The sequence below is a fragment of the Phaethon aethereus genome (genome assembly GCF_964289735.1).
Source record: "Phaethon aethereus genome assembly, chromosome: 2".
In the NCBI taxonomy this organism is placed as follows: domain Eukaryota; kingdom Metazoa; phylum Chordata; class Aves; order Phaethontiformes; family Phaethontidae; genus Phaethon; species Phaethon aethereus.
The window spans coordinates 55,678,008-55,703,510 of NC_138582.1; the positions used below are offsets into that span (position 1 = coordinate 55,678,008).

Here is a 25,503-nt window from a genome sequence, read left to right on the forward strand (position 1 = left end):
TGAATAGCAATTACAAATAAGCATAATCAGTCATAACAAGCAGGGACTGCTTCTGGATTGACATCAACCCACTTGAGATCAAGTTCTGCAGTTCTTCAGACTCTGAAGATTACATCCTTATTCAGACAAAACTGAATCTAATTTAACTTGCAAAGTTTTAAATCTTGATTATTTTTTCTGACTAGAGACTGAGATTCATGTCAGTAGGAAATGTGACTTTATACCCAATATTTAAGTGTTCATTAATATCTTGACAATTGCAAATGAAAGAGCAGTTAGAAAGTAATATTGTTAGCGTGATATAGTCCACATTTCCTCCTGACATTTTAGATATACAGTCCAAAAATGTTTACAGCAGTTTTCCAAAACAAAGGACTTTGCTTCCAAACATTATGCAGTTTAGTTTTCCACATTTGTAACTTCAGTCATTCCTCACTGTACTGGTTTTCATCAAACTGATAGGCTGTACAATAGCTGAAACTAGTGAGCTGCTTCTCTTGTCTTCACTAGCAATGTCCACATTTCCTCCCCCTTGACTAATTGTTTGTAATATAAGGTTGATTATAAACTCCTTTTGGAAAAGACTTACAGTTTGAAAGATGTTTTTACAACTGCTTATAAACTTCACCTGCAAGAGGGATTCCAGCCTGCTGGCTACCACAGAGCAATTAACTCTACTACTACTAATGGCTGGAAAGAACATATACCCAGTAAGTCAAAAACTGGTGACAATAATTTCCATGTTTTAAATCCATTACCTTGTGCCTTTCACTGGATTGTTGTTGCATGGTTCCCAATGACCAGATCCAACTACACTTGACTCAATGTAGTACCCAACCAGCTCCTTAGCATCTGGGGGCTCTGTCCAAGTGACAACGACTGAGGTATCTGTATTCCTAGTTGGCATAATACGCCCAGGAGCTTTGGGAATATCTGTGGGAGAGAAACAGAAATAAAGTCGTGACCAGCCTGTCAAAATTTACAACTAAAATAAGAGTGACATTCTGTTCTTGATTATTTTAGCACAACTAATACAGATTTAACCTTCCAAAACTCCTCTGATTTCAAGCAAGTAATCTGACACAGCAAGACAGGACCAGTAGGTTCAAGCTTTTGGTGGTGAGGTTCCTCATTGTCTCCAATGCCTATGGTTATGAGTATTTCCTTCAAATTAGATTTAGTTTATTCCCTTGTGCTGAACATCTGCACCAGACATGATTTGGAGCTTTCTAAAAAGGAAAATGTGTTAGGTGCACTGAAGGATTTTGTGCCGCCCACAGAATAAGTCAGAAACAAATGCCTGTGTTAAGTAGTAAAATGCGTCTAAAGTGTTTTTCAAGAAGAGCTGTTTTACTCTTCTTAAAGAATGTAGTTCGTGTGCACCAAACTGTTCTGAGAATTCAATCAATATGAAGTAAACAGAGACAATCTTGGAACTGGATTCAAATCTGCATTGCCATTTGGAAACAAATTGCTAATGTAGACATAGCTACTGACGCTTTACTGTGGTGAACATCTTGGCTTTTCTTCCAGTGGAAATAGTCTCTGCATTCATGTAAGTATTAAATTCTTCACTTTTGTTTAATTTGGCAAACAACAAGGGTTGAACTCTGCTGATGTCTGGGCTTATTTTCAATAAACACTCTAAGTAAAACAAAACATTTTTGTACTTCCTTGAGTTTTCATTTTCTTTCACTATTTGCAGCCTCTGCAGTTCTTTGGCATTGCTATTTGCGGATTAATTCCCTTGGTTTGCATCTGCCATTTGACAACACATTAAAGGTTCAACAACCCAAACCAAAATTATTTTAGCTAAAGGGTACTGAATCTAGGAGTCAGCTAAAGAGTAGCTGACTACTCTTCATACTTGAATTAGTTACTGGGCAGCTATCTGTCTTCAGACAAAACAATTACATCACAAACTGAAAAGATACCATGCAGGTAATTTACTACATATGACCACACACTTACCAAGTTTGTTGTCCACCACAGTGGCTTCAGTTGCTTCTGACGGTTCACCAATACCAGCTGAATTGCAACAGCGAACTCGGAAGCAGTAGGATTTGCCTTCAGCCAAATCAAAAACTGCAAAGCGAGGAGACTTCACAGGGATCTCGGTGTTCACCCTTTGCCAGTCCTCTGTGCCGGCAACACACTGCAGTCAAACCCAGAAACCGCATTTGGAATAAAAGTCTCTGAAAGCTGAGTGTCTAACCGACAAGATTTTCTACCCGGACCACTAAATGCTTGTCTGCTATGGAGAACAGGGAGTCACGTTCCTTTTTTGGGCCTTTCTACAGGATGAGCGTATTTCAAAGCTTATGAATCAGTCAGATGTCCACCTACTCCAGAAAATGTACATTATCAAAGCTAAACTCCTCTCCACTGCAAGGAGGCGATGTTGTTATTAACTGCATCCAGTTCTGGACCACTTTCAAAGTAAGTCCTGCAGACATTCAACATCATCCGAAGAACAAAACTCTAACATTACCACATTGCTTCTAGATGCTCTTGTGCTACTCCTGAGAATGTTTTTGGGGTGGCTTCCAGAATTAATCAGGAAATTACCTTCATTTTCCAGAAAAAAATAACATGTGCAATTAATGTTTCTATTACTGTGGCTACAAGTTCTACATACCATGATCATTTATAACGTTATTATTAGTGATTAATTTTTCCCCATGATTTACATTAAGGATAATTTCAAGTAATGGTTCTGGTTGCTGAGGGATTTAAAATTCTTAGGAAAACATTATCTGACTATTTAACATTAGTGCTCAGTACTCAGCATACAACAGGTTATTAAAAAGCTTTCTTATATGGAAACTCAAAAATCATATATTCACCCTCTCCAAGTCTGTTGCTAAGTGAAACTCATTTGTTTAGATCAAATTTTGTAACAGAGATGAAAAACAAATGGGAAGATATTTATGTCTCCCAGGATGACAACTCTAGACTGACAGGGAAAAGCATTGATAAAAAAGTTTGTGAGCCATGAGATACAAGTAAAAACGGTGATGGTGTGAAGAATTTTCTAGGCTAGCAGCCATGCAAAAAACATCTCAAAAAAGCAGGACACTAACATTAAAACTGATTTTGTTCTAGAAAAGAAATTTTGTTATGTTTGTTGAGTTGGTGAAGCAAATTGAAAGTTAATGTAGAAGATACATATGAAAAGGCAGCAGGAAGAGAAAGTGCTGATGCCAAGAAACTCTTGCAGAATGCCTCCATCCAAAATGTTAATAATCTGTCCACCAAACAAGCTTCATTTATACAGATTTTATTTTATATATATGTATATATTAATATATATTTATACGCATATCATATATATCATATATTTTTTTTAAAAAGCATGTGACTTTCCTCTGTGCTTTCTCATTATAGACGAAGTTTGTCAGGTTGTCTACTCCAGGTTAGGTCAATGACACAATTCATAAAAGGCTATTACAGTGTGTGACACATTCTGCATCTACTTTCCTATTTCTCGTCCTTCTTTTCTTCCTAGTTGATCTTAATCTACAGTAACATTTATCTTGATGAAGTTCTAGTCCTGGCCCTAGTTTGAAAGCCTCAGGTGGAAATTAAAGTTAATTAAAAGTCCAGAAGAGATGGCAAGACAAATGTGAGAGAGTACCACAACATGATTCTGATTTTGTCCAATTTTACCTTTTCCACAAAGTACATGATACCCTCATGGCCCCGCTGTCCAGGAGGTTTCCAGCTAAGCACAACATAGTTCTTGGTGGCTTCAATAACTTGGAGGTCTGTAGGTGGACCAGGAACAACACCCTCTGAAGAACAGGGGAGAAGAATAGGAAAGGGAATTGGGATTTAATTCCTTCATATTTGTATCAGAATTAGTGCCATAATTAAAATATAGAAGAAGTATTAATATACCTTAGCACCTGATTTTTTTTTAAACATAGAGTTAAAAGTCTTCTAAATATGTAAATGTCCTTCTTTTAACTCTAATCATGTTTATTTGTTAGGTACTGAATAATGAAACCTCACCTTAACAACCAACTTGGGAGTTATTCAAGGTTAAGTGACTCTCAGAACAACGAACTTTGGGTGTGTGCCAAAGTCCACTGAACCCACTTGGAGTTTTTGTAATTACTCACCCAGCTTCACATTGGACTTTTGTGGGCAAAAGGGATGTGTTTACCTGCAGGTTCTTCCTCAGTGACAATAATCTGTCCAGTCCAGGGAGCAGAAGGGTGACCTGAAATAAATGTCAGAGGTGTCACAGAAATGGGAGACTTCAGGAACTTTAGAAATAACGAGAAAACTTGCTCTTTTGTAGTTCAAAACTAACATTTGCAAGATTCATGTGAGCTCCGTTTTTGGTTACTGCTGTGACTGTTGCTCATGTAGCAAGCTAGTAACCCAAGCTAGTTGTAGGCTGACCAGCTTGAATACTGACAGCAGCTCAGCAATCACAGAATCACAGAATCACAGAATCACTAGGTTGGAAAGGACCTTTAAGATCATCAAGTCCAACCATTAATCCAGCACCACCATGTCCCCTAAACCATGTCCTGAAGCGCCACATCCACACGTTTTTTGAACACTTCCAGGGATGGCAACTCCACCACCTCCCTGGGCAGCCTGTTCCAATGCCTGACCACCCTCTCAGTGAAGAAATTTTTCCTAATATCCAATCTAAACCTCCCCTGGCGCAACTTGAGGCCATTTCCTCTTGTCCTATCACTAGTTACTTGGGAGAAGAGACCAACACCCTCGTCGCCACAACCCCCTTTCAGGTAGTTGTAGAGAGCGATAAGGTCTCCTCTCAGCCTCCTCTTCTCCAGACTAAACAATCCCAGTTCCCTCAGCTGCTCCTCATAAGACTTGTGCTCCAGACCCCTCACCAGCTTCGTTGCCCTTCTCTGGACACGCTCCAGCACCTCAACATCCTTCTTGTAGTGAGGGGCCCAAAACTGAACACAGTATTCGAGGTGCGGCCTCACCAGTGCCGAGTACAGGGACACAATCACTTCCCTACTCCTGCTGGCCACACTATTCCTGACACAGTCCAGGACGCTGTTGGCCTGCTTGGCCACCTGGGCACACTGCCGGCTCATGTTCAGCCAGCTGTCAACCAGCACCCCCAGGTCCCTTTCTGCCGGGCTGCTCTCCAGCCACTCCTCCCCAAGCCTGTAGCGTTGCATGGGGTTGTTGTGGCAATCAATATAGCTAGAAAATTTAATCCACTGAAACATGTATTCCTTCCTGAAACGTCACTGAAGTCACCTAGGTGACAAGCAGAGGTATTTGGTTCACTCAGCTCGTCGTTTTCAGGGAATTAACTGTGTTATTTTCCATAGTCTATTCATTTGGGTTAACAGCTCACTGATTAGAGGAACAGCCAAATTCCTGCAGGCTGCTTTTTGTCTCTTTTTAACCACTTTCCCTCACAGTACCAGCTTTCAAATCATGGGTCACAGTCACAAACAGAAATGGCTCAGCCTGACTCAACATACCCACTTGATATGATTTAGGTGGCTCTCTCAGCGCCTCTACGTTAGCACATTATTGTAGTTATAGCATTCAGCTATCAGCCAGGTCAATGCAATTTCAGAGATAATTTTTTGCAAATGCTGTTCTCCACCTCCAGGTGCGTTACCTTACGTTGGCTGATCTGGTTTGGAGATGTGAGCAGAGAGGGAGCGGGTGGGGAGAAAAGAGGATCATGAGGGACGAGAGGAAGAGATACAACGGGAACAGGCCACCGAGACCAGACTTCATCTCCTGAGACAGCTTCCACACTTCCCAGTGAAAAGAAGAGGCCTCCCCCAGGCTTCAGCTTTCACATGTCTGTCCGAGCACAATGTTTCCTGGCAGTGCCAAACCTTCTTCCTCTGGCCTTTTGGTTTTATTTTGAATGGGAACCTGGATCATCTGACTGCAGTCTGTAGCTTGCAGCATTATGTATAAGCTGGGACCGTGAGAGCCCTGTAGCTTTGCATACAATACCCCTTCACACTGGGCCATTTCAAATAGTAAAACTTCAGAAAAAAGTAGAAATAATTGGATTTTAGGCATATGATTTTGGCATGTGGGTAGAGAGGGGGATTTTGAAGCAAACTTTAGTTAAAATCCTCAGCAAAGTCTTTTTGTCTAAGGCATTTCCAGGCGTCAAGAAACGTATCCTCGGCTTGGAAAATGTTAACTTTAAAGCAGAGAGCTTGGAATCTTTTGGGCTACCCTGGTATTGTGCTGAAGTTACTGCAAGACTTTGACCATCACATGAACACAGAACCGGCCACCCTTGCCTCTGGCACCGAGAGAGACTACTCACAGGATCTGATCAGCATTTTTGTTGGCTGAACAACAGCAAGTCTGTTCAGGCAATTAGCCAAAGCCGTCTGAGCAGATAGAGCACCTTGTGCAGAGACCGCCGAGATGATTTCTGCTTGGCAAAGCGGTCTCCAAAGAATATTTTGGTTTTGCATTGCTCCCTCTAGTGGGATTTCGAAGGCTTACGTGTAGGTAACCAGACTTTCTTTCCTGACCGAGTTGTGACTTCTTAAACCTCTCAGGTAACCTGCAGAAAGCACAGCTTACTTCTAAGCCTGGCTCTGTCAGCAGGGTCCAGAGCAGCCACGGGCTCTGACACTCGGGATGGTCGGCTAATGCCGGCTTTGTTCACAGCTCGGACTCGGAAAACGTAGGAGCGGCCTTCGATCAGACCAGTGACAGGGAAGCGAGCAAACTTCACGGGAGTCTCATTGCACTGGGTCCAGTGGGTGGTGCCAACCTCACACCTGAAAAATACAAACAGCAAGAGCAGTGCTGGGAAGGGGGGAAAAAATGCGAAGTCGGGGCACTCACCCCCCTTTACAGCTTCACCATCTGTTCGTGTTCACCGGCTGGACCATACCAGTTTCCTCAGCAGCGTTATATACTGGTGACATCAAAGCAGCTGCACCAAGGCGTCAGGGCTGAAGTACCGTCTGGGCACGCACTAAATCCCCCACAGCTGCGCTCCTTCTTTCCTGAACGGAGGAAGGGACACCAGCAGGACTCACTTCGCTGTTTAAGCCCTGCAAAGTATGCTGCAGGATGCCGAGGGAGTGTCAGATTTAGCATGCTTGAAGGGACGTGAAATACATGTATCCTCTGCAGTTGCCAGAAGGCAACTAGTTCATCTGTCATGCACAGTGCTCCACTGTACATCCCGCAAAACGATGGGCTTCATGGGGCGTGGAGGCCTCCGTCGTGAGTTCTGTGACCAGCCCCGCGTACAGTTGGCTGTGAACGGGGTTGGAGTTGGGCTCTTGGCCGGACCCTTGCTGCAAGCGCCGCTGGGGCTGCCAAGGGAGCCTGCGGTGCAGTGGCTGCAGTCATGGCCATGACAAGACCCGGCAGGGTGGTGCTGGTCCCATCGCTGCTAAGCCTCGCACCTTGGCAGGAGGATGGTTTCTGGCAGAAGAAAAGAGATAACCAGCAGCAGGGAGGGACCGCAGTGACTTTGGCTCAGGGAGCCAGGAGGAGCCTGTGGGGATGGCTTCCCAGATTCCAGCAACACGGTTGACAGGAACATGAACTAGCAACTGGGAAAGACTTTTTATTGGTGCTGAGATATCTGCCAACGCGAATGTTACAGTGCCTACCCAGATTTCTTGGTACACGTGAGCATCTCTTCTGGGAATTGTTACCTCTCACTCGGGGTGGTTTTGTGGTTCTTGTTTCTGCTTGGGGTGAAGGATGCCCAAGCTTCACCTCCAGCGTTAGCACAAACCAGTCCTGCTGCCTTGGGTGACCGGCTCACTCAAGTATTCAGGCAGATAGGGGCTACCCTGGCTGAATATTTGGGTGCCCAAATACCTTCGGTGGGATCAAATACTGGAGAGCAGTAACAAAGCTTTGAACTTAGGAGCAAATGTAGAATAAAGGAGGTGAACACAAGAGAAAAAGGAAAATGCCATTTGTCTTGCAGTTACTCGCAGTGCTAACATCTCTCAATAGCCTAGTTTTAAAATGAGATATTATTTTTCAGAGCCTAGTCCTACCTTTTGTTTAGGATTTTTCAATGAATGTTAAAGAGCTGTAACTCAGATCTAGCACTACCTAGTTACAGCAGCAACTGACACTCATAAGTTATCAAACCAGTAAAATTATATTCAAATTAAATGTACTGACGTTAGATTTGTTTTACAAAGTAATGCCCTCCTTTTATACATATATAATTTATGTATATACAATGGCATAATATAGTGAGATACTTACAAAATATAAGTTTGGGATTTTTTTACATGCATCTGAATATGCTTACAGGAACTCCATGTTACTGATGATGTATTCTGTTACCGAAATTCAAACAAATATTACCACCTCTGCAGATCGTTGCAAGTCTCCAAATACTGACTGGATTTCCTAAATCCTGAGCCTCTGCAGTCCTGCCACTGTGTGATGCATTCAGTTTTCATATTTTGAAAAAATACTTCCAACTATTATTGTTCCAGAGAAAAACACATACATATGATCTACATATGAACAACAGCGCATAAAAGAAATGCAAGTTCCTTTGAGATAATATATAAAATAACAAGGGACCATTTCATCTCATGCTTTTAAATGTGCTTTTAGGTTTTTGAGTTAGAATGCGCAGAAAAATGAATTCTCCAGTCCAGCATGCTCACTGACCTGTCAATGAAATATCCGAGAATGGAGTTTCCTCCATCGACAGCGGGCTGCTTCCAGGAGACAATGACATAATCTTTGTTGGCATCTAAGCACTGCACGTCCAGTGGTGCGCCAGGGGCTCCGGGGATTTCAGCATCAGCATCTATGAGGATGGAGACATATGTTTCCAGATGTGAACCACAGTTCTTTCCCAGTTATTAATCTTTAAGGACTAAACTCTGTTCCTACTGAGACAAAAAAAGGAAGTTCCATCACTGGCTTCAAAAAGTATTTGGTTTTATATTGCCAGTGTTTTTCTAGGTTTTGGTTTTCTCTGTCACATTTACAAATGCTTAGTATGTTACAGCATACTGTAAATGTAATTCACGTAGGCATTTTAAATAAAATTAGTAATATGCATTCTGGTTAGGTAGCTGCCAGAGACACAGCTGAACTAAAAACTTGGCAGGCTATATATTTACCTGCTATTCTACCTAAGAGAAGAGACTGATATCTTGCCTTACAGCCAGGCAATAGCTCAATCAAAAGCATTCACCCATTGGGTATACAACACTGAATTAAATTTCTTATCACCACACATAGTCCTTCATTGTTTGGTTTTGGTTAGCTATGAACCGTAAAGGTATTAAAAGCTTTTGAAGTTTAATTATATTACACATACGTTATTATTGTGGAATATAATTTATCGCAGAATTCTGTGATTCTGTGATATAACCTTCAAAAAGATGAGCATATTGTTCCTTTCAAGTGTTTATCAAAAATCTGGGACTGCTGGTGTCAAAGGGCCTTGACTTCAGCATCTGGACATATCTAAAGCTTTAAAACACAGAGCAGAGTGCTGAGCACTAGGGAATTTTGCTGTTTACACAGAGTCTGATTTCTGAGATGGGGTAATTTTCACGTAGAGAAAAATAACCTTTGCAGGAAGATTGTATGAAAGACTTTCAAAAAAGAGAGGTTGTTTCTCTGCAGAATAACATCAATTTGTAAAATTACATGTAGCATTTTTCAAGCCCACTACTTCAAAAGAAGACCTGCCTTAGACAGTAAAGATGTATATACCTGAAGAAAAAAATATTTTGCTAATAAATGTTATTCATACATTCCATCTAAACCCCAGACTTCTTTAAAAGGTTTGATGTTTCAAGGCACTACAGGATTTTGTATTACAATATACAGTAATCCCTATTTTTTATGCTTTCGGCTTTCAGAAAAAAAATGCCTTATAAGAGTATTTAACATGCTTCGTTAAGTAAAACAGTAGTCTCCAGGAAAAAAAAACCCACACACTTTATACTGTGTCTTCTCTTATAGGCAGAGTAGCATCACATGGAGCTTTTGAAGCTGCGCCAAACTTACTCAGTCCAGGTTCTAATTACAGCTAACTCGATGCATTTTTAAAACAATAATGTACAGAGTAAGCAAACCAGTTAACATAACACAATAACGTTAAAAGTAATAACAATATGTCTACAGGTACAAAAGGTTTTAATTGCCCATATTTGCCGCTTGACGGAACATGAGACACCACGGTTTTTTTCCAAGGCAGACTGGGAAATAGCTGGGAGAGCCGGCACTGCTGATCAGCCCCAGCAAGGCTACGATTTCGTCCCTGACGGCTTGCTGGCAAATGCTGACCCGTACCTGCGGCAGAAGAGTCACACACGCTCTCTAAGCCCATCTAAAGACCTGATGTTGTGAGCCTGAGCAGCGCATCGCTCACTTCCACGGATACACAGGGGTTTCTACCTGTGACACAGAAAGACAACTGCTTGCGCTATACAACACGTATAGCAAATTTGCCTACAATTTAGGAGGAGCAGTGAATATACTAGCCTACTGAGACTGTGGGGACCATTTAAGTAGGAATATAGAATATGATTAATCTAATTAGAATTTGTCAAACACACCAATTGGCTAGAAAGATACTCTGGTGAAAGGGCTAGTGGGTTCACAGTCAGGTCATACCTGCGTTGCTAGATGTAACAGGAACGAGGGTGATTATTTATATGGCAGCACAATTTCATACAAAGCAAGAAAGACAAGTCCTATTCCTTGTCACGGATGCTCATTTCTGTAGACTCTTTTTTCAGGTGATGAAAGCATCTGCTTCGGTCATATTTTTTGAGCAGGCTGTTATCTCACACAGCTCTGCTGAACTTGGCAACACGGTGCCATTCTGGGCACGGTCTCAGAGCCAAGAATTTCCAGAGCCCTTTGAATTAGCATTACATACTTCAGCTGCTTTTAGCAGCTGGAACAGATATAGGATCAGCACGTAACCTGATAACCATGACTCCTTTTAAATAAATATTTCCCTAGTAGAAAATCAAGGAAGACTTTCATGGTACAAGCAAAAAACACTCAGAGAATTAACATTTTAATTCTACATTTCAGTTACAAAGTCAGCTTTGCTGCTTTACTTTGCAGAATCACAGAACAGCTGAGATTGGTAGACAACTCCAGAGATTGTGTAGTCCAACCCCTGGCTCAAAGCAGGGTCAGCTAAAGCTGGTTGCCTAGGACCATGTTGAATCTGGTTTTGGGTATATCCAAGGATGGAAACTCCACAGCCTGTCTGGGTAACGTGTTCCAGTGTTCCACCACCCTTACAGCAAAAAAAGTGCTTTCTTATGGTTAAATGGGCTTTCCTGTATTTTAATTTGTGTCCATTGCCTCTTGTCCTGGCACCGGGTACCACTGAAAAGAGCCTGGCTCTGTCTTCTTTACTCCTCTCCATCAGGTATTTATACCCATGGATAAATTCCCCCTAAGCCCTCTCTTCAGCCCCCAGGCTGAACAGCTCTACCTCTTGCACCCTTTCCTCATATGAGAGATGCTCCAAGTCTTTAATCATCTTCACAGCCCTTCACTAAACTCCAGTGAGTCCATGTCTCTCTTGTACTGGGAAGCCGAGGACAGGACCCAGCATTCCAGATGAGTCTCACCAGTGCTGAGTAGAGAGGAAGGACCACCTCCTCAACCTGCTGGCAATGTTCTTCCTAATGCAGCCCAGGATGCCTCTGTCCTTCTTTGTGACAAGTGCACATTGCTGTCTCATGTTCACCTTGGTGTCCACCAGGACCCCCAGGATCTTTTCTGAAAATTGGCTTTCCAGTCCAGGCAGCCCCCAGTCTGTACTGGTGCATGAGGTTATTCTTCCCCAGGTGTAGACCTTTGCATTTCTCTTCCACTGTATTTTTTCCTGCATTGTGTGTTGGAGAGAACCCCTCAAATAGCACACAAAATCTGGATCAAAACAGTGGAGTTTAGCTAGCAGTAAAATGGTTACAAAAATACATTTTTAAGTTATTATGTAGATTTTTCCTCTTTATGGTTTATGTTCAGTACTCTTCTGAGGCTGAAATTGAGAAAGAGCAGTGAAGTTACATCAATACCCTAAATTTCCTCCTCAGAATACCAATGTGGTTTAGAAGTCTTCTAGCACATGACACCAAAGCTTGAGGCATGTGTTCAGTTTCTCCAAAGATAACAGTTGGAAGTTATATTGACTCTATTAACAGAAAATAATTATTCTCTTTTTATTGGAAAAAAAAGGACCTAAAATGGCTGAGACTGATTTTGCCAGCCTTTTCCTAATTTCTCTAGCGGGTTTCGTTCACAGGAAAATATCCTACCTCGAACAAAGACATAACTGCTGTACTCTTCGTAGTAGTCTCCCATCACCACTCGTAGAGTGTAAAGACCTTCATCTTCCTTGTTTGCATGAGTCAGTGTTAATGAAGCTCGCTCCCCACTCCAGTGCATCTGGACCCATTTGGATGGTGTAATAAGCACACCTAGAAATTAGAGAATTTCATGATGGGAACTAGTTGGATCTACTGAGGAATAGATTCTGAATATGGGGAATAGATATATTGGAAATACACAAGAAACCATTCTTACTATGCAAGTTTCAGTCTTCAAAGACGATCATAAATTATAGCTAATTCTGCTGTCATGTCAATTTTGTTTTCATTTTCAAAGTGTAACTTTTTTATCCGCTGTTGCATAACACATTTGTGCAACTACTTAAGAAATGCTTTGGCATATAAATAAATAGTAAAAGCTATGTGGGCTATGTAGATGGACCACATAAATGTTGGAGCTGATTTAAATGGGTCTAATTTAAATTTTGCTTTAAGAAAGAAAAAATCCCTAGAAAACATTTTTACGTTGCTTTGTCTGTTTTCTAACTGTGGTTCCACTTCAAAATGCTAAATTTTTAAACACTTTTAATTGAAAAAGAGGAAATACTAGTTTAGAAATCTGAGAAAGTGATGAACAAACCTTAACATTCACATATGCCGAAATAAGTAAAGATTTACATGAAAGAAGTTTATATTTCTTCTTGTCAAATATTCTCACCATTTCTGTACCATTCGATGTCTGGTTTGAAGCGCTTGATATCAGGACAGATGACAACTGTGCATCCCAGACTCATTGTCTCGCCTTCTCTCCCAAAGGCTACATCAAACTTGTCGACAAAGCTGATTTCAAACCTGGAAGCATAGCCATGAGGGGTCACGCCAACTGTATAAGGGAAAAAAAATCTGGCTGTTTATTTTTTCCTTCATTTTGTCATGAGACTAGTAAGCAAAACTACACAATGATTATGAATACAGGTAAAGTTTAAGTCATGAATAGAAACAATATATATTTAGCAATCGTATTCAGAGGTAATTGCAGTGTCAAATAATCCAAGCCCTTCTTACTGTCACAGAGAATCAACTATTTATTTATTCATACAACCCCAGTTCTTACAGCTAGTTCACTTTATCAGGGAGAGGCTCCTGCAGAATTTCATTCCATAATTTCCAAAATTTCAGATCCAGCATTTCATCATTTTACCATAAGGTTTGTTTTATAACTTAAACAGACTTCTATTTATGATTAATGGTTTGTTCAGGTCAAGTATCTTTAGCATATATGGCTCTTTTCTTTCCCTGTTTTAACTCTTTGCTCCATCTCAGGGCAGTCATGCATCCACTCAACCTTCATTTTTATAAGCGAAATAAGCCTTTTGGGGGGGGCTCTTAATATAAAATGAGCTCTCCATTCCCCTGGCATTCAAGTAGCCCGTTTCTGTAGTTGCTCCTGAATTTACCTTTTCTGATGCTGTGTGACCTGAGTTATGCAGTATTCCAGACAGAATATCCTAAGTGCCTTACACTTGTGCTGCAAGTACATGGCACAGGGGCTTCCATGTTTCTTTAGGAAACAGCTCAGCTGATAAAACTTAGTGTCACATTTTCCTCTTCCCCAACTGTCCTACACTGGTAGCTCACAGTCTTCCTGTGATCAATGAACATATGCAGGTCGTCGTCTTCCTTTCCCGTTCCCACGGGATAAAACCTAAATTATATCGGAAACTCATGGCCTTGCTTTGTAATCTAGTAGATAATCTTGTTTCTATTATTTCAGAGCTTCGGTATATGAATAGCATCTAGTATGCTTTAGCAGAGTATCGCTGATTCTATTTGTGCTGCTACAATAAAAGAAATGTCCATAAGTCTCATCTGTCAAGGCTTCCGTGCACAGGAGCCCTACAGCACTTCACACACGGCATATGTGGGTGGATTGTCTTAACATTTCTCATCATGGAAGTATCTATACAATACTGTAAATCACTTCAAAATGGGAGAGTCTCAGGTAAAACAAACTGCAATTTTTACCCTGATATATCCAAAATATTCAAATTGCATCCTAGCTATTTGATCCTTTCTACGCATTTTCGTAACACCTGGAATCGCACAGCAGCAGACAAGAACGATGGAGTCAACTACTCTGCTTATGCACATGCACCCTCTAGCTTTTTTGCAGACCATGTTTTACATACTGCAAGAGATGAATTCTCTCTCTCTGACAGATTTTATTCCACGGGCAATATTAAAAGCATGTTTCTTATATAAGCAAATAGCCATAGACCCAGAAGGCAACGCTATTTTCCCCTACGGGTGAGGCTAACACCATCTGAAACTGCAGAGCTCCGTATCTTTGTAAATCAGACCTTCTTCCTTTTTAAATAATGTTACAAAATATTCTGCTTAGTCATTTGTCATGATGTCACAACTGTAAATGGATGTATCAGACAAACATATATTGCAACTTACAACCCAGAGGCATGGAAGAAGTTCCAGCATGTAAAAGACTTGCATCAATTTCTCCTTTGTACCCTACACAGAAAAAGAGCAACTCCAGTCACTATCACCAAGAGGTAAAGGCTCTCTGAGCCACAGATATGAACTTGGTAATGTGCATCTTAAAAAAAAAAGAAAACAAACAAAGGAAATATTTTGCAAACCTACTCTTTACCACAAGGGAAGCATAAGCTGAAATTTCTCCTTTAACGTTCATAGCAGAGGCCCGATACTGAGCAATGTCGTCAAAATCGCATCTAAAATGATAGAAATCGTTAGGCATGGCACCCTTTTACTCCTTGGCATACCCTCTCCTATGTTTTAGATCAAAAAAAACCCTCAGAAACCTGCAAAACATCTATACAAGAAAAAGGTTGGGAGACAGACACACCGGATGCTGGACTGATTGTAGCCATTAAGTTTTTCTCAGTGTTAAAAATCCAATGTTTGGAATACATGCCTCTTTTCAAACATCACCTGCAGATTTGAAATTGAGAATACAATGGAAGCAGGGAAAACTATCTGGTAATATTTAGCTAAATTATCTCTAAGTTATCTCTAATTTACTGTCTCCTATGGAGAGATGCCTAATGTGGAAGCTGTAGAAATGGCAAATATCAGAAAATATTTTCAAAGGCACCTACCAGTATTTAAATTGTCAAATCGAGAATGTTGCTGATTGTCAAATTAGATGGTTAGGTCCCATGTTTTCAATGTTTTTTAAATACAAAATTACTGCAAAAATTTCTCATTTGGAGGATGAGTACTGTTAAAGATCTTTCTTGTGTGTAAGTAAGGACATCTCATTTCCATTCCGCATTCCAGTAAGAGCTAGGAGCTTTGCTATATTTGAAAAACAGTTAACTCACATATTTTTACCCTGAACTAGATTTTTCTCATGTTTAACTGTACTCATGCCTCAGACAAATGGAAAAAGTAATCACAAATGTCCCACATGTTTCTGATTCAGCCATAAATAGAATAATAATCCAGATAAATTACTCACTTAGGTAAATTGCATATCCTCTCCTGAGGAAAAACAGAACCACTTCAACATTTAGTATATAGCGTTCACTTCAGCTCTACAAACTTGATCTGTTTTATATCCCCAAAACATATGTTCACATTTTGCACGTCTCAACCTATAGCAACATTTCATCTTAAACTATTTGTTAAAATATATAGTATTCCCTTACGTGCTAATCTCCAGTGAGTGCAGCCCATATCGACTTTCAATTATATACTTGCCAGGGTGAGTCTGTACATTGATGGGCACGTTGTTTTTGTACCTATGGAGAAGCAATGAAACAGTATGTCACAAATGGAAGCATATAATCATATACTTTAAAAGGTCAAGTGCTTGGTGTTTGAAACAGAACATCAGTTTCTGCATGTTTCTCCTAAATCAATTGTAGTCTAATTACCTGGAAAGACACTATTAAGAGAAGCTTAGCCTCTCTTTCTCTTTGACCTGCCCCAGGTTGAATGTTATTTTTTAATTAAAAGGAGAAAATAGTATTGAATAGGGTGAAAACCAACGGTTTTATTCAATATCTTTACTGATGGTCTGGATGAGGGGATCGAGTGCTCCCTCAGTAAGTTTGCAGATGACACCAAATTGGGTGGGAGTGTTGATCTGCTGGAGGGTAGGAGGGCTCTGCAGAGGGATCTGGACAGGCTGGATCGATGGGCAGAGGCCAACTGTATGAGGTTTAATAAGGCCAAGTGCTGGGTCCTGCACTTTGGTCACAGCAACCCCATGCAAAGCTACAGGCTTGGGGAGGAGTGGCTGGAGAGCTGCCCGGCGGAAAGGGACCTGGGGGTGCTGGTTGACAGCCAGCTGAACATGAGCCGGCAGTGTGCCCAGGTGGCCAAGCAGGCCAACAGCGTCCTGGCCTGTATCAGCAATAGTGTGGCCAGCAGGAGTAGGGAAGTGATTGTGCCCCTGTACTCGGCACTGGTGAGGCCGCACCTCGAATCCTGTGTTCAGTTTTGGGCCCCTCACTACAAGAAGGATGTTGAGGTGCTCGAGCATGTCCAAAGAAGAGCAACGAAGCTGGTGAGGGGTCTGGAGCACAAGTCTTATGAGGAGCGGCTGTGAGGGAACTGGGGTTGTTTAGTCTGGAGAAGAGGAGGCTGAGGGGAGACCTCATCGCTCTCTACAACTACCTGAAAGGGGGTTGTGGCGACGAGGGTGTTGGTCTCTTCTCCCAGATAACCAGTGATAGGACCAGAGGAAATGGCCTCAAGTTGTGCCAGGGGAGGTTTAGATTGGATATTAGGAAAAATTTCTTCACCGAGAGGGTGGTCAAGCATTGGAACAAGCTGCCCAGGGAGGTGGTGGAGTCGCCATCTCTGGAAGCGTTCAAAAAACGTGTGGATGTGGTGCTTCAGGACATGCTTTAGGGAACATGGTGACATTGGATTAATGGTTGGACTTGATGATCTTGAAGGTCCTTTCCAACCTTAGTGATTCTGTGATTCTGTGATTATATTACCATGAATTCCACATTACTGCTTGCAAGGGAATCGAGGAGTCACATGAACAACATCTCAGAGTTTTGCGAATTACAAACAATGAAAATTCTGTAGCATCCTTACCTTATCTACTAGGTATTGTACACATTTTTTTTGGTTTGCATATTTGATCTACTTTTAAAACCAACATATTCACAAAAATGTCAGGTAGAAAAATAACTTTTTTTTACTTGCATAGCTAGGTTGGCAGAAGCCCTGATGCAGGCTAGGGTTAAGAGTGGTTAAAAAAATTTGTCTTGATGGTAAAATGCATTGCAGCGAGGGATCTGGCAAAAGCTGTACTACTAAAAACTTCTCTGCCATTACAAGTATACACTATGGGTGGGTTTTTTTGGTACGGGTATATCTTCAGGTAGGAATAGTTTACTGTTCAAAATTTCCAGTAAGTAATTTGAAGGAATGAACCAGTACTACTCAGTCGTGAGCTGGCACTGCTAATTTCAGAATTTATATAAACAGCTTGAGACTTGAGAGCTCAGTGGTTCATGGTGGATTCTTCCTCACCAATCATGCATAAAAAGTCACTCATTCTAGACAATACATGGTGTAAACGAGCAAACGTTCAAGTGAATCTTGTCTTAAGTGAATGCTATTAATATGGAACAAATTGGAGATAGGAGTCTAATAAAATTAAACACTGAATTGTGTTCAGTACATTTGGGGTTGATATGAGGTCTATAAAGAAAGAGCATTCCCTAACATGATGTCCTCCTTTAGCATAGCTTTCCCTGTGTTCCGTAAGGTGTTGTACATAAGGGAAGTGGAAATATGAATGATGATAGATAAAAGTATCTTTATCTCTTACTTTGATGTAGCATAAACAAACCTTTTTCTTCATAAGTCATAACAGATATCCATCCAAAAAGCTTTGCTTCTTCATTTCAGATTTTAAAGGTCAGTTTTTCTCATGATTTTCAATCAGGAAAGGGAACTGCTCTGCTGTCAGTGACATGCCCCACTTCACCAAACAAGTCAGTAATAAGCTATTTTATTTTTACCAAGAATATTACCAGTTTAATATGTCTCAAGATGAAGCTATATCTGCAATAAATCTGAAAATTGCCTTTCAACAATTTCAGTATTGTGGAATAAAGAATATTTCCCTGGCTACAAATACTTGGGCACAGTATTACACTGGGATTTTTCCAAGTGCCAAAGTGAGTGAGGATCATAAACCCTAACGCTTTTCATCTTGATCTTCCCCTCAGCAAGTTGTCTATGAAAAAAGACTCAATGCAGGGCAGTACCCTCTATTCCAGACTTCAAATAGTTGCAGAGATGCTTGACATCATTACAGGTCTCCTACTGCATTATCCTGACTTACAGCAAAGAATAACACATGGGTAAATGTGTAAGTAAATCCATTTGCCACTGCTCTTCACCTCATCCATGCAATGGTGGCCCTCAGACTGATCTGCATGGGTACTTCTCAACATGTTTATATTCCATGTACTGTGTCAGTTTAGAAAATAGAATAATGCCATCGGCTCCTAATATTTTCCAGGGAATATGAAATCCTGTGAAACAGGATTTGACTCCATAATGTCTTAAACTTTTCCCCAAAGGGTGACCCTTGGATCCCATTGGCAGCGAGGGCATTCAGTAGCATGTGGTGCTGTACAGAAACAAGCTGAGTCGAGCAGCAGTGAGAAGACTTTCACTTCTCATCTTCATTATCAGGTTAGTAAAAAATAATTGATTGAATTTGCACGTATTTATATTCCTCTATGGAAAGAATAGGGCTCATGTTAGAAGGACCACTTGTTATTTCTGGAAACACAAATTCCAGAATAGCCAAGTCATTAGCTAATGTTGGACTGCAACCTCCCACTGTCATTATGCACTGATAGTTCATGCTTTCTGCTACTGGTTTCAAATGTCCTGGGTTTTCCATATGCTTTTTCCAAGGGAGTCAGAACAGCTGCATCACACAGTATGGTTTTCTTTAGAGAAAGTTCATGAAGCTTTATAATTTATCATGCACAGCATGAAAAGGTCTTCCGTGCTTATACAAGGAATGACTGTTTAGAACAGACGACTGACATTTCCTTAGAAATGCTGAATGAAAGCTGACAGATCCAGGTCAGCACTGTTCTGTGTCTCTGAGCAAAGACACCCGCTGAAATGGCTGTGAACTCTTTTTTTCCATTAGTAGCCCGTGGCAAACTGAAATCCCTTTGGAATTCAAATGCAGTGTAAAATGATGTATTAATTTCCACCATCCACATTTAGCACTTCGATGAAAGGCTGTTTCACAGTGAGAGCAAAGGCAGACAGCTGAAGGCTTGGTTTAACCGTGTCAGGTTTTTGGAATAAGGTGAATCTCAACCAGAGTTAAAATGGCCCAGCTCTCCTGTTCTTGGTTAGGATTCAGATTATAGAGCTGGATTACAGCCATGAGCATAGCTGACCGTTCCTTCTGTCCAGCTGAGGCCAGACCCAAAGGGCTTGTCTGGAATCCTGTCTAGAAAGAATGTCAAAACTGGGCGTTTGCAGCTCTTACACCATAGGAAAAATGTGTCTGTGCAGAGCCTGGCTATTGGTTGTCATAGTCTAAGAAGAGAGATCAAGAGACTTCATGGGCATCAGCTCTGGCCTATTAATGTACCTCTTAGTAGCACTTTTTATCTAGCCCTGAGATTAAGGTTTTTAAGACCTAAATAAACACAGAGTCCATTAAGCAATTCAAGTAGTAAATTGCAAAATGAGAATTACTTGACATAATGATATAGTCAATGTTTTCTGTTGTCTCCACAAATAGAATCTCCATGGGACTCATTCCTAATTAATGCTTAATGCTGAACACAGGCTTACTCTGTTCATTTTATAAACACATTCATACATTTTATATACACATTCTAGAAGAATCTTTTTAATTAAATAATGAGGATGAAGTGTCATTTTATATTTGAAAAAAAGTTATTTCCTATTATCTTAACAACTTGATGGTATCTCTGTAGCATGAAACAGCTAAGAAAGATCAGCTCAATAGATGGTGAGACAGTAAAGCTTCACAAGACATTGTTAATTAAGCTAAATTGGAAAGCTTCCAATAGACTCCAAAGCGTTCAGAAGTTTTGGATGGTCCTGGATCTGTTGGCAGTCTTTGACTTTAAATAATTATGATGTGTCTGCTATGAACACCCTGCATCATGAGATTTCAATTCCATGGAGATTCAGGACTATAACTGCTCAGCAGCCAAGCAGCCAGTTCTTAACCAAACCATGCTTTAATGCTTCAGGGACATTAATGGCATTTGAAGGCTAAACAGAAGTATTTGGAAAACATTCTTTTAAGGATAGTACTGATGGTAAATTAAAATGCTATTTTTCGTTCATCAGGAGGCAGAAAGAATATGTTGGATGTCTCTGTACCAAAAAAAACCAACCCAACAACCTATGTATTCTTATGGTTGTTACACAAAGAATTATTTTGCCTTTTAATATTCTGCTTTCTTTTTGTACCAGGTGACTTGAAAGGTGTTTGACAGGCCTCTCTGTGCTTGATATTTTTGTTGAACATATATCTTTCTTGAAAAAATGCCACATTCAGTGAGACGACTTCAGATATTGGTTATGTGGTGACTTTCAGTGATAGATACAACTTACCATGTAACACGGGGTGCTGGCCAGCCAGCCACAGAACAATGAAATTTGACATTTTGCTTTTCCCAGATTGTGTGAGAACGAGGCTCGATAATAAACTCAGGAGCGTGTAAAAGTTTATCTTGATTCAACTTTTTGTGGAAGGCCTGAGTATCTTCTAGCTGGAAAAGAAACATTTAATTATAAATTCCAGCAGTTAAGTGCAAATTATTAATATGCAAAAAGCATTTTTTTTAAGACCAGTAAAAAAATATGCAATTTTTATTTAAAAATCCAAAGAGACATACTTCATGTATTTATCCCACCTGGACACAGAAAACAAAGTTGTCATCTTCAAGAAGGTCTTCCAAAATAGCTAGATTTGATTTTACATTTTTTTTTCCCCTTAAAACTATTCTAAGTAAAATAATTCTCCACATTTAGTTGTTTTTTTTTAAATACATAGTGAAAGTTGAAATAGGTCTGAAACTGAGATCTCTTCTGTACTTTTGCTCTAATGAAAGATCATGTATGCTAGATCACCTCTGACAGACCCGCTCTCAAACCTTTCCTGCCAATGGGATCTTTCATCCTCCTGGGTTAACTGTTTCAACTGCTCGGCTATCCACAGTGCTGGGAAAAATCCCTAATATAGTATAAATCTTGCTTCCTGCAAACTAAACTATTTATTTTCTGCCATAACTTTCACATATGTGGAGAATTACAGTTCCCTGTATTAAGTTTATTAGTAGAAGACAGCTTTCATAATCCTCTCAGTCTTTTATAAACTGTGCAATACCGATTGTCCTTACAATTGTTGTTTCTCATCTCTGAACAGGTTCCACTTGTCCTCAAGTTCATAAAACAGTAGCTACTTATTATCAGAGGTCCAACAGTCTCCAACACAATTAAATAATCACCCCCCATGTTTTAATGACAATACTTTTATTAATACACTCTGGAATGGCATTTGTTTTTATACAACAGTGACTGACATTAAATTGACTGATGTTAAATTTGTGACTTGTTATAACTCCCAAATCCTCCAGTACTTCTACCTAGTCAGGCATTCCTCATTCACTTGTTCTTTTTCTTCTGTGTGTAGTAATTTCCATTGGGTGTTATCAAATTTTACCTTCATTGTTTCTCAATTTTTGAGATTATTTTGAATTTTTACCTTGTCCTTTAAAGTGTTTACACCCTTTCCAACCTCATCATGCATTGTATAAGCATATTGCCAATTATTCTGCTCAAAACATTAATAACTTTGTTAAATGAAATATATTTGCACTTGGTATATTCTGCCAGTCTAGTCATAACGTATTTCTAACTATCATCTGAGTATTATTTTCAAGAAGTTGCACAATAATATCAAAGTTACCCACAATTAGAGACTCAATTCCAGATGTCTTGGGCAATTCCCTCCCTAATTTACACCCTGTGGTTAAAACTCTGGGGCAAACACTTTGGACAAGCTTGTTCCCAGGCCATAAAAATCCAGAAATTACCCTGCCTTCTTATTGGCAAGTTACGTATATTGGCACCTTTCTTCTCTGCCCAGCAACTGCCTCATTGTTCAGGTGAAGGATGCTGTGCCATTTAACTAGGTGTGGACAAGACCAAAGAGCATTCTCCAGCCACGTTCTCCCTCCCTCTCTCCCAGCACAACACAAGCGTTCCTGGTGCCTACTTCAGGCACTGAACCTCTTTTCTTACCCACCTGACACCAAGATAACAAGACTTTAAGTCATTGAAAAGACTTCCATTTAAAATACTTTGGGTTTTACTACCATTATTGTGTTTCCCCATGGTGTATATCAGGGCCCTGATGTGCTAGGCACTTTACAAACACCAGACAAAAAAGACCCATGCTGTTTACAGCCTATGTGTTCATTTCTACTCTTTTACCGTTTTCTTCAGGGCCACACGTTCAGCAGACTCCCGGATCGCTACTTTCCTTGATTTTTTTTCATGATGCTCCTCTTCAGAAGTTGACTTGGCCACTTTGCTGACACTAACTCCTTCACCTGTGGCAAAAAGGTTCCTCTTGGCAACATATGCAGCACTTTCTTTAATTCTTTCTTCTTCCGTGTCTGTGATCCCACTGATACTCACTTCTCTGAAAAAAAATGTAAAAAGCAGAATCCCATTGGAAAATGCTGAGAACGTATTCCATTTATACTTTCTATCAAACTAGCCAACTACAGTGGCCAACGCTCTTTCATTACATATTTCTGCTATTACAGTCTCATATGTATTCAAAGCAGAAACATGGAAGGGTACTGCAGAATGACTGAGTATTTCACTGTCTAAAGTCATGGCCATTTTCAGTGACTCCCTGCATGAGACAGTCATATGCCATACACATTTTCAGTTTAACCATTATCCTGCTGTGGTTTTATATCTCCATCACTATAAAGACGAGTGTAAGGCATACCCACTGATCTTCAGTTACTGACTTACGGCTGCAGCATTCATAATATGCTACCAAAGGGGCAGGGGATAATTTTAGCTGTATAACAATGTCCTTCTTTGTGATTTATACAAAAATAAAAAATTTTGTATATCACAAAAATTCTCTTTATCCATAGAAAAATCAATCCTCTAATGTTTGTAGGGCAACTGTTCTTCCAAATGTTTTCAAGATGATTAAGGATTTCCTAGAAGATCCTCCTCAGGCTTTCTCCAGAAGTGGGACTCACAACGGGTCCAGTCCTGTTTTCACATGCACGTGTGGAAGTACCGTTGCAGCCATATTGTTTTGGCACTGTCAGGACATCACAGCTGATATAGCGGCGCATATGCAGTGAGAGTTCCTTCACTTAAGAAGCAGCATTAATAACCTTCTGCTGAGTTTAGTTACTTTAGAGTAACATTAGATGGCACACTGAAAAGTTTCTGTTTAAGTTCTGCTTAAGTGCCATCTTGCAAGCACTACAGAGAAAGCAGCCTCTGTTTATTTCCAGAATGCACTCAAGCACAGCCTCGCTATTTTATTATGAAACACTTACTGCTGCTACAAAACAAAAAGATTAGGAAGAATTATTTTTTCCTGTTGTTTTTTTTTTAAGATTGCTAATATTATGCATTTGATAGCACATTGCAACACTCAAGAAAATTTGGATTCAGCCCATAATTAACTGTCCAACCCCTTATCTTTGGGTTATGAAGTCAATTAAGTGAGATGTAAGACAGCCAAGGAGTGGAATGTGCTGGAAAACTAATTACTGATAAAAATTGCTCAAAAGACTAAAAAACTTACTGAACAGCACAGAGCTTTGACCTCCCTCATGTGTTCAAACTCTGCTTTGAGCTTTCTGTGTTTCGGGCTGCTTTAAAAGGATGATCCTTAAAACTACCAATGGGACAATATCGCTTCACTTAGGCACATCAGCTCCCATCCGAAGCTGCAGAGATTTCTAAAGACAATTTTGAAAACTCAGTTTAATGAATATGAATGTAGCTATCTATATTCAGTTTAAATGAATCAGTGGCATTTTCCTTCAGAGGCAAGTCGACATTATTTCCTCCTTAATTACAGTAGTTAAGATCTCAGCAACTTCACAGTATGGACCCGCTCCACAAGGCATAAAGCATCTTCTGGGAGCTGATGAATACCCTCAGACTAATATAGGACTCAGCCTAGTCATCTGCAGTAATGGTCCCCAGATGCTTTTGATCAACAGTATTAAATATTTAGATTTGCTAATCATTTCTCCCTGTTAAAATCTTCCCAGATCAAAGAGAAGCTTGTTCCCTGAAATGATGACTACATCAGACACAGCACCATTTAAGAATTGATTCTGCGGTCAAGTCTCGGGAGTTTCAGTAGGAAACACTTTTCAGACAGATACAATGGGATCTAACCCCAAACGGTACACACAAGGGTATCTGCCATCTGCAGTCCTTTGGGGTAGGATTATTAGCTATTGCAAATAGTTCCACCAGCCACTCCCAGTATCTTTAGCACCTATGGCATTAAATCAAGCTTTGGGTGGTTTATTAGCTAGAATACAGTCTGGCTGTTTCTAATTTTATTTTGCAAGGATTATGCTAGGTGTTTAAGATGAACAGTTGTGAGGTGAATAATCTGAGTGAATTTTTTACAGTGAATCTGAGGGCTCCGAAATAGAACCAAATAATGGAAACGGTGACACAGCGCTGAAGGTCATGCAGCAGCATGGGCAACAGCTCCCATGAACCCACAGAGAGCTGACCTTTATAAATAACTATTCCCTATAAAAGCTATCTGCCCATGGGAAACAACACATCAGTTTCACAGGGGAATTTTGGAATGACACATAACATGCACATGGTTCAATGGGCTTCAGCTGTTATCTTTCAAACAAAAATAAATATCTGACAGGAAAGTGGCATGCAACTTCCGCAGTCTTGGCATGTGGTCACGAACATGATGCCAACAGAAAAAAAGCCTAAAACAGATATCCCAACCATTTCATGCCGTGTTGAGTTGGGCACCCTAGCAATCACTATATGCCCTTTTTATATTTTTTAACTAATTTAAAAAAATCTATTCTGGTCATTTCAGTGGCACGAAAGCACACACAACTTCCTGAGTTGCACTTTT

At 40.3% G+C, this 25,503-nt stretch overlaps 1 protein-coding gene across 1 annotated transcript in view; it reads right to left on the reverse strand.

Moving 5' to 3' along the window:
• Positions 1–25,503, reverse strand: part of MYOM1 (myomesin 1) — a 72,150-nt gene that overhangs the window by 35,748 nt on the left and 10,899 nt on the right. Inside the window, exons 3-15 of the mRNA XM_081996832.1 lie at positions 22,824–23,034; positions 20,940–21,097; positions 15,989–16,081; positions 14,961–15,049; positions 14,766–14,828; positions 13,021–13,185; positions 12,291–12,452; positions 8,653–8,794; positions 6,571–6,770; positions 4,169–4,225; positions 3,670–3,794; positions 1,972–2,155; positions 759–933 (exon numbers count right to left, since the gene is read on the reverse strand). Of these exons, the coding sequence (XP_081852958.1) occupies positions 759–933; positions 1,972–2,155; positions 3,670–3,794; positions 4,169–4,225; positions 6,571–6,770; positions 8,653–8,794; positions 12,291–12,452; positions 13,021–13,185; positions 14,766–14,828; positions 14,961–15,049; positions 15,989–16,081; positions 20,940–21,097; positions 22,824–23,034 (1,824 nt within the window). The remainder of the gene's footprint in view (positions 1–758; positions 934–1,971; positions 2,156–3,669; positions 3,795–4,168; positions 4,226–6,570; positions 6,771–8,652; positions 8,795–12,290; positions 12,453–13,020; positions 13,186–14,765; positions 14,829–14,960; positions 15,050–15,988; positions 16,082–20,939; positions 21,098–22,823; positions 23,035–25,503) is intronic.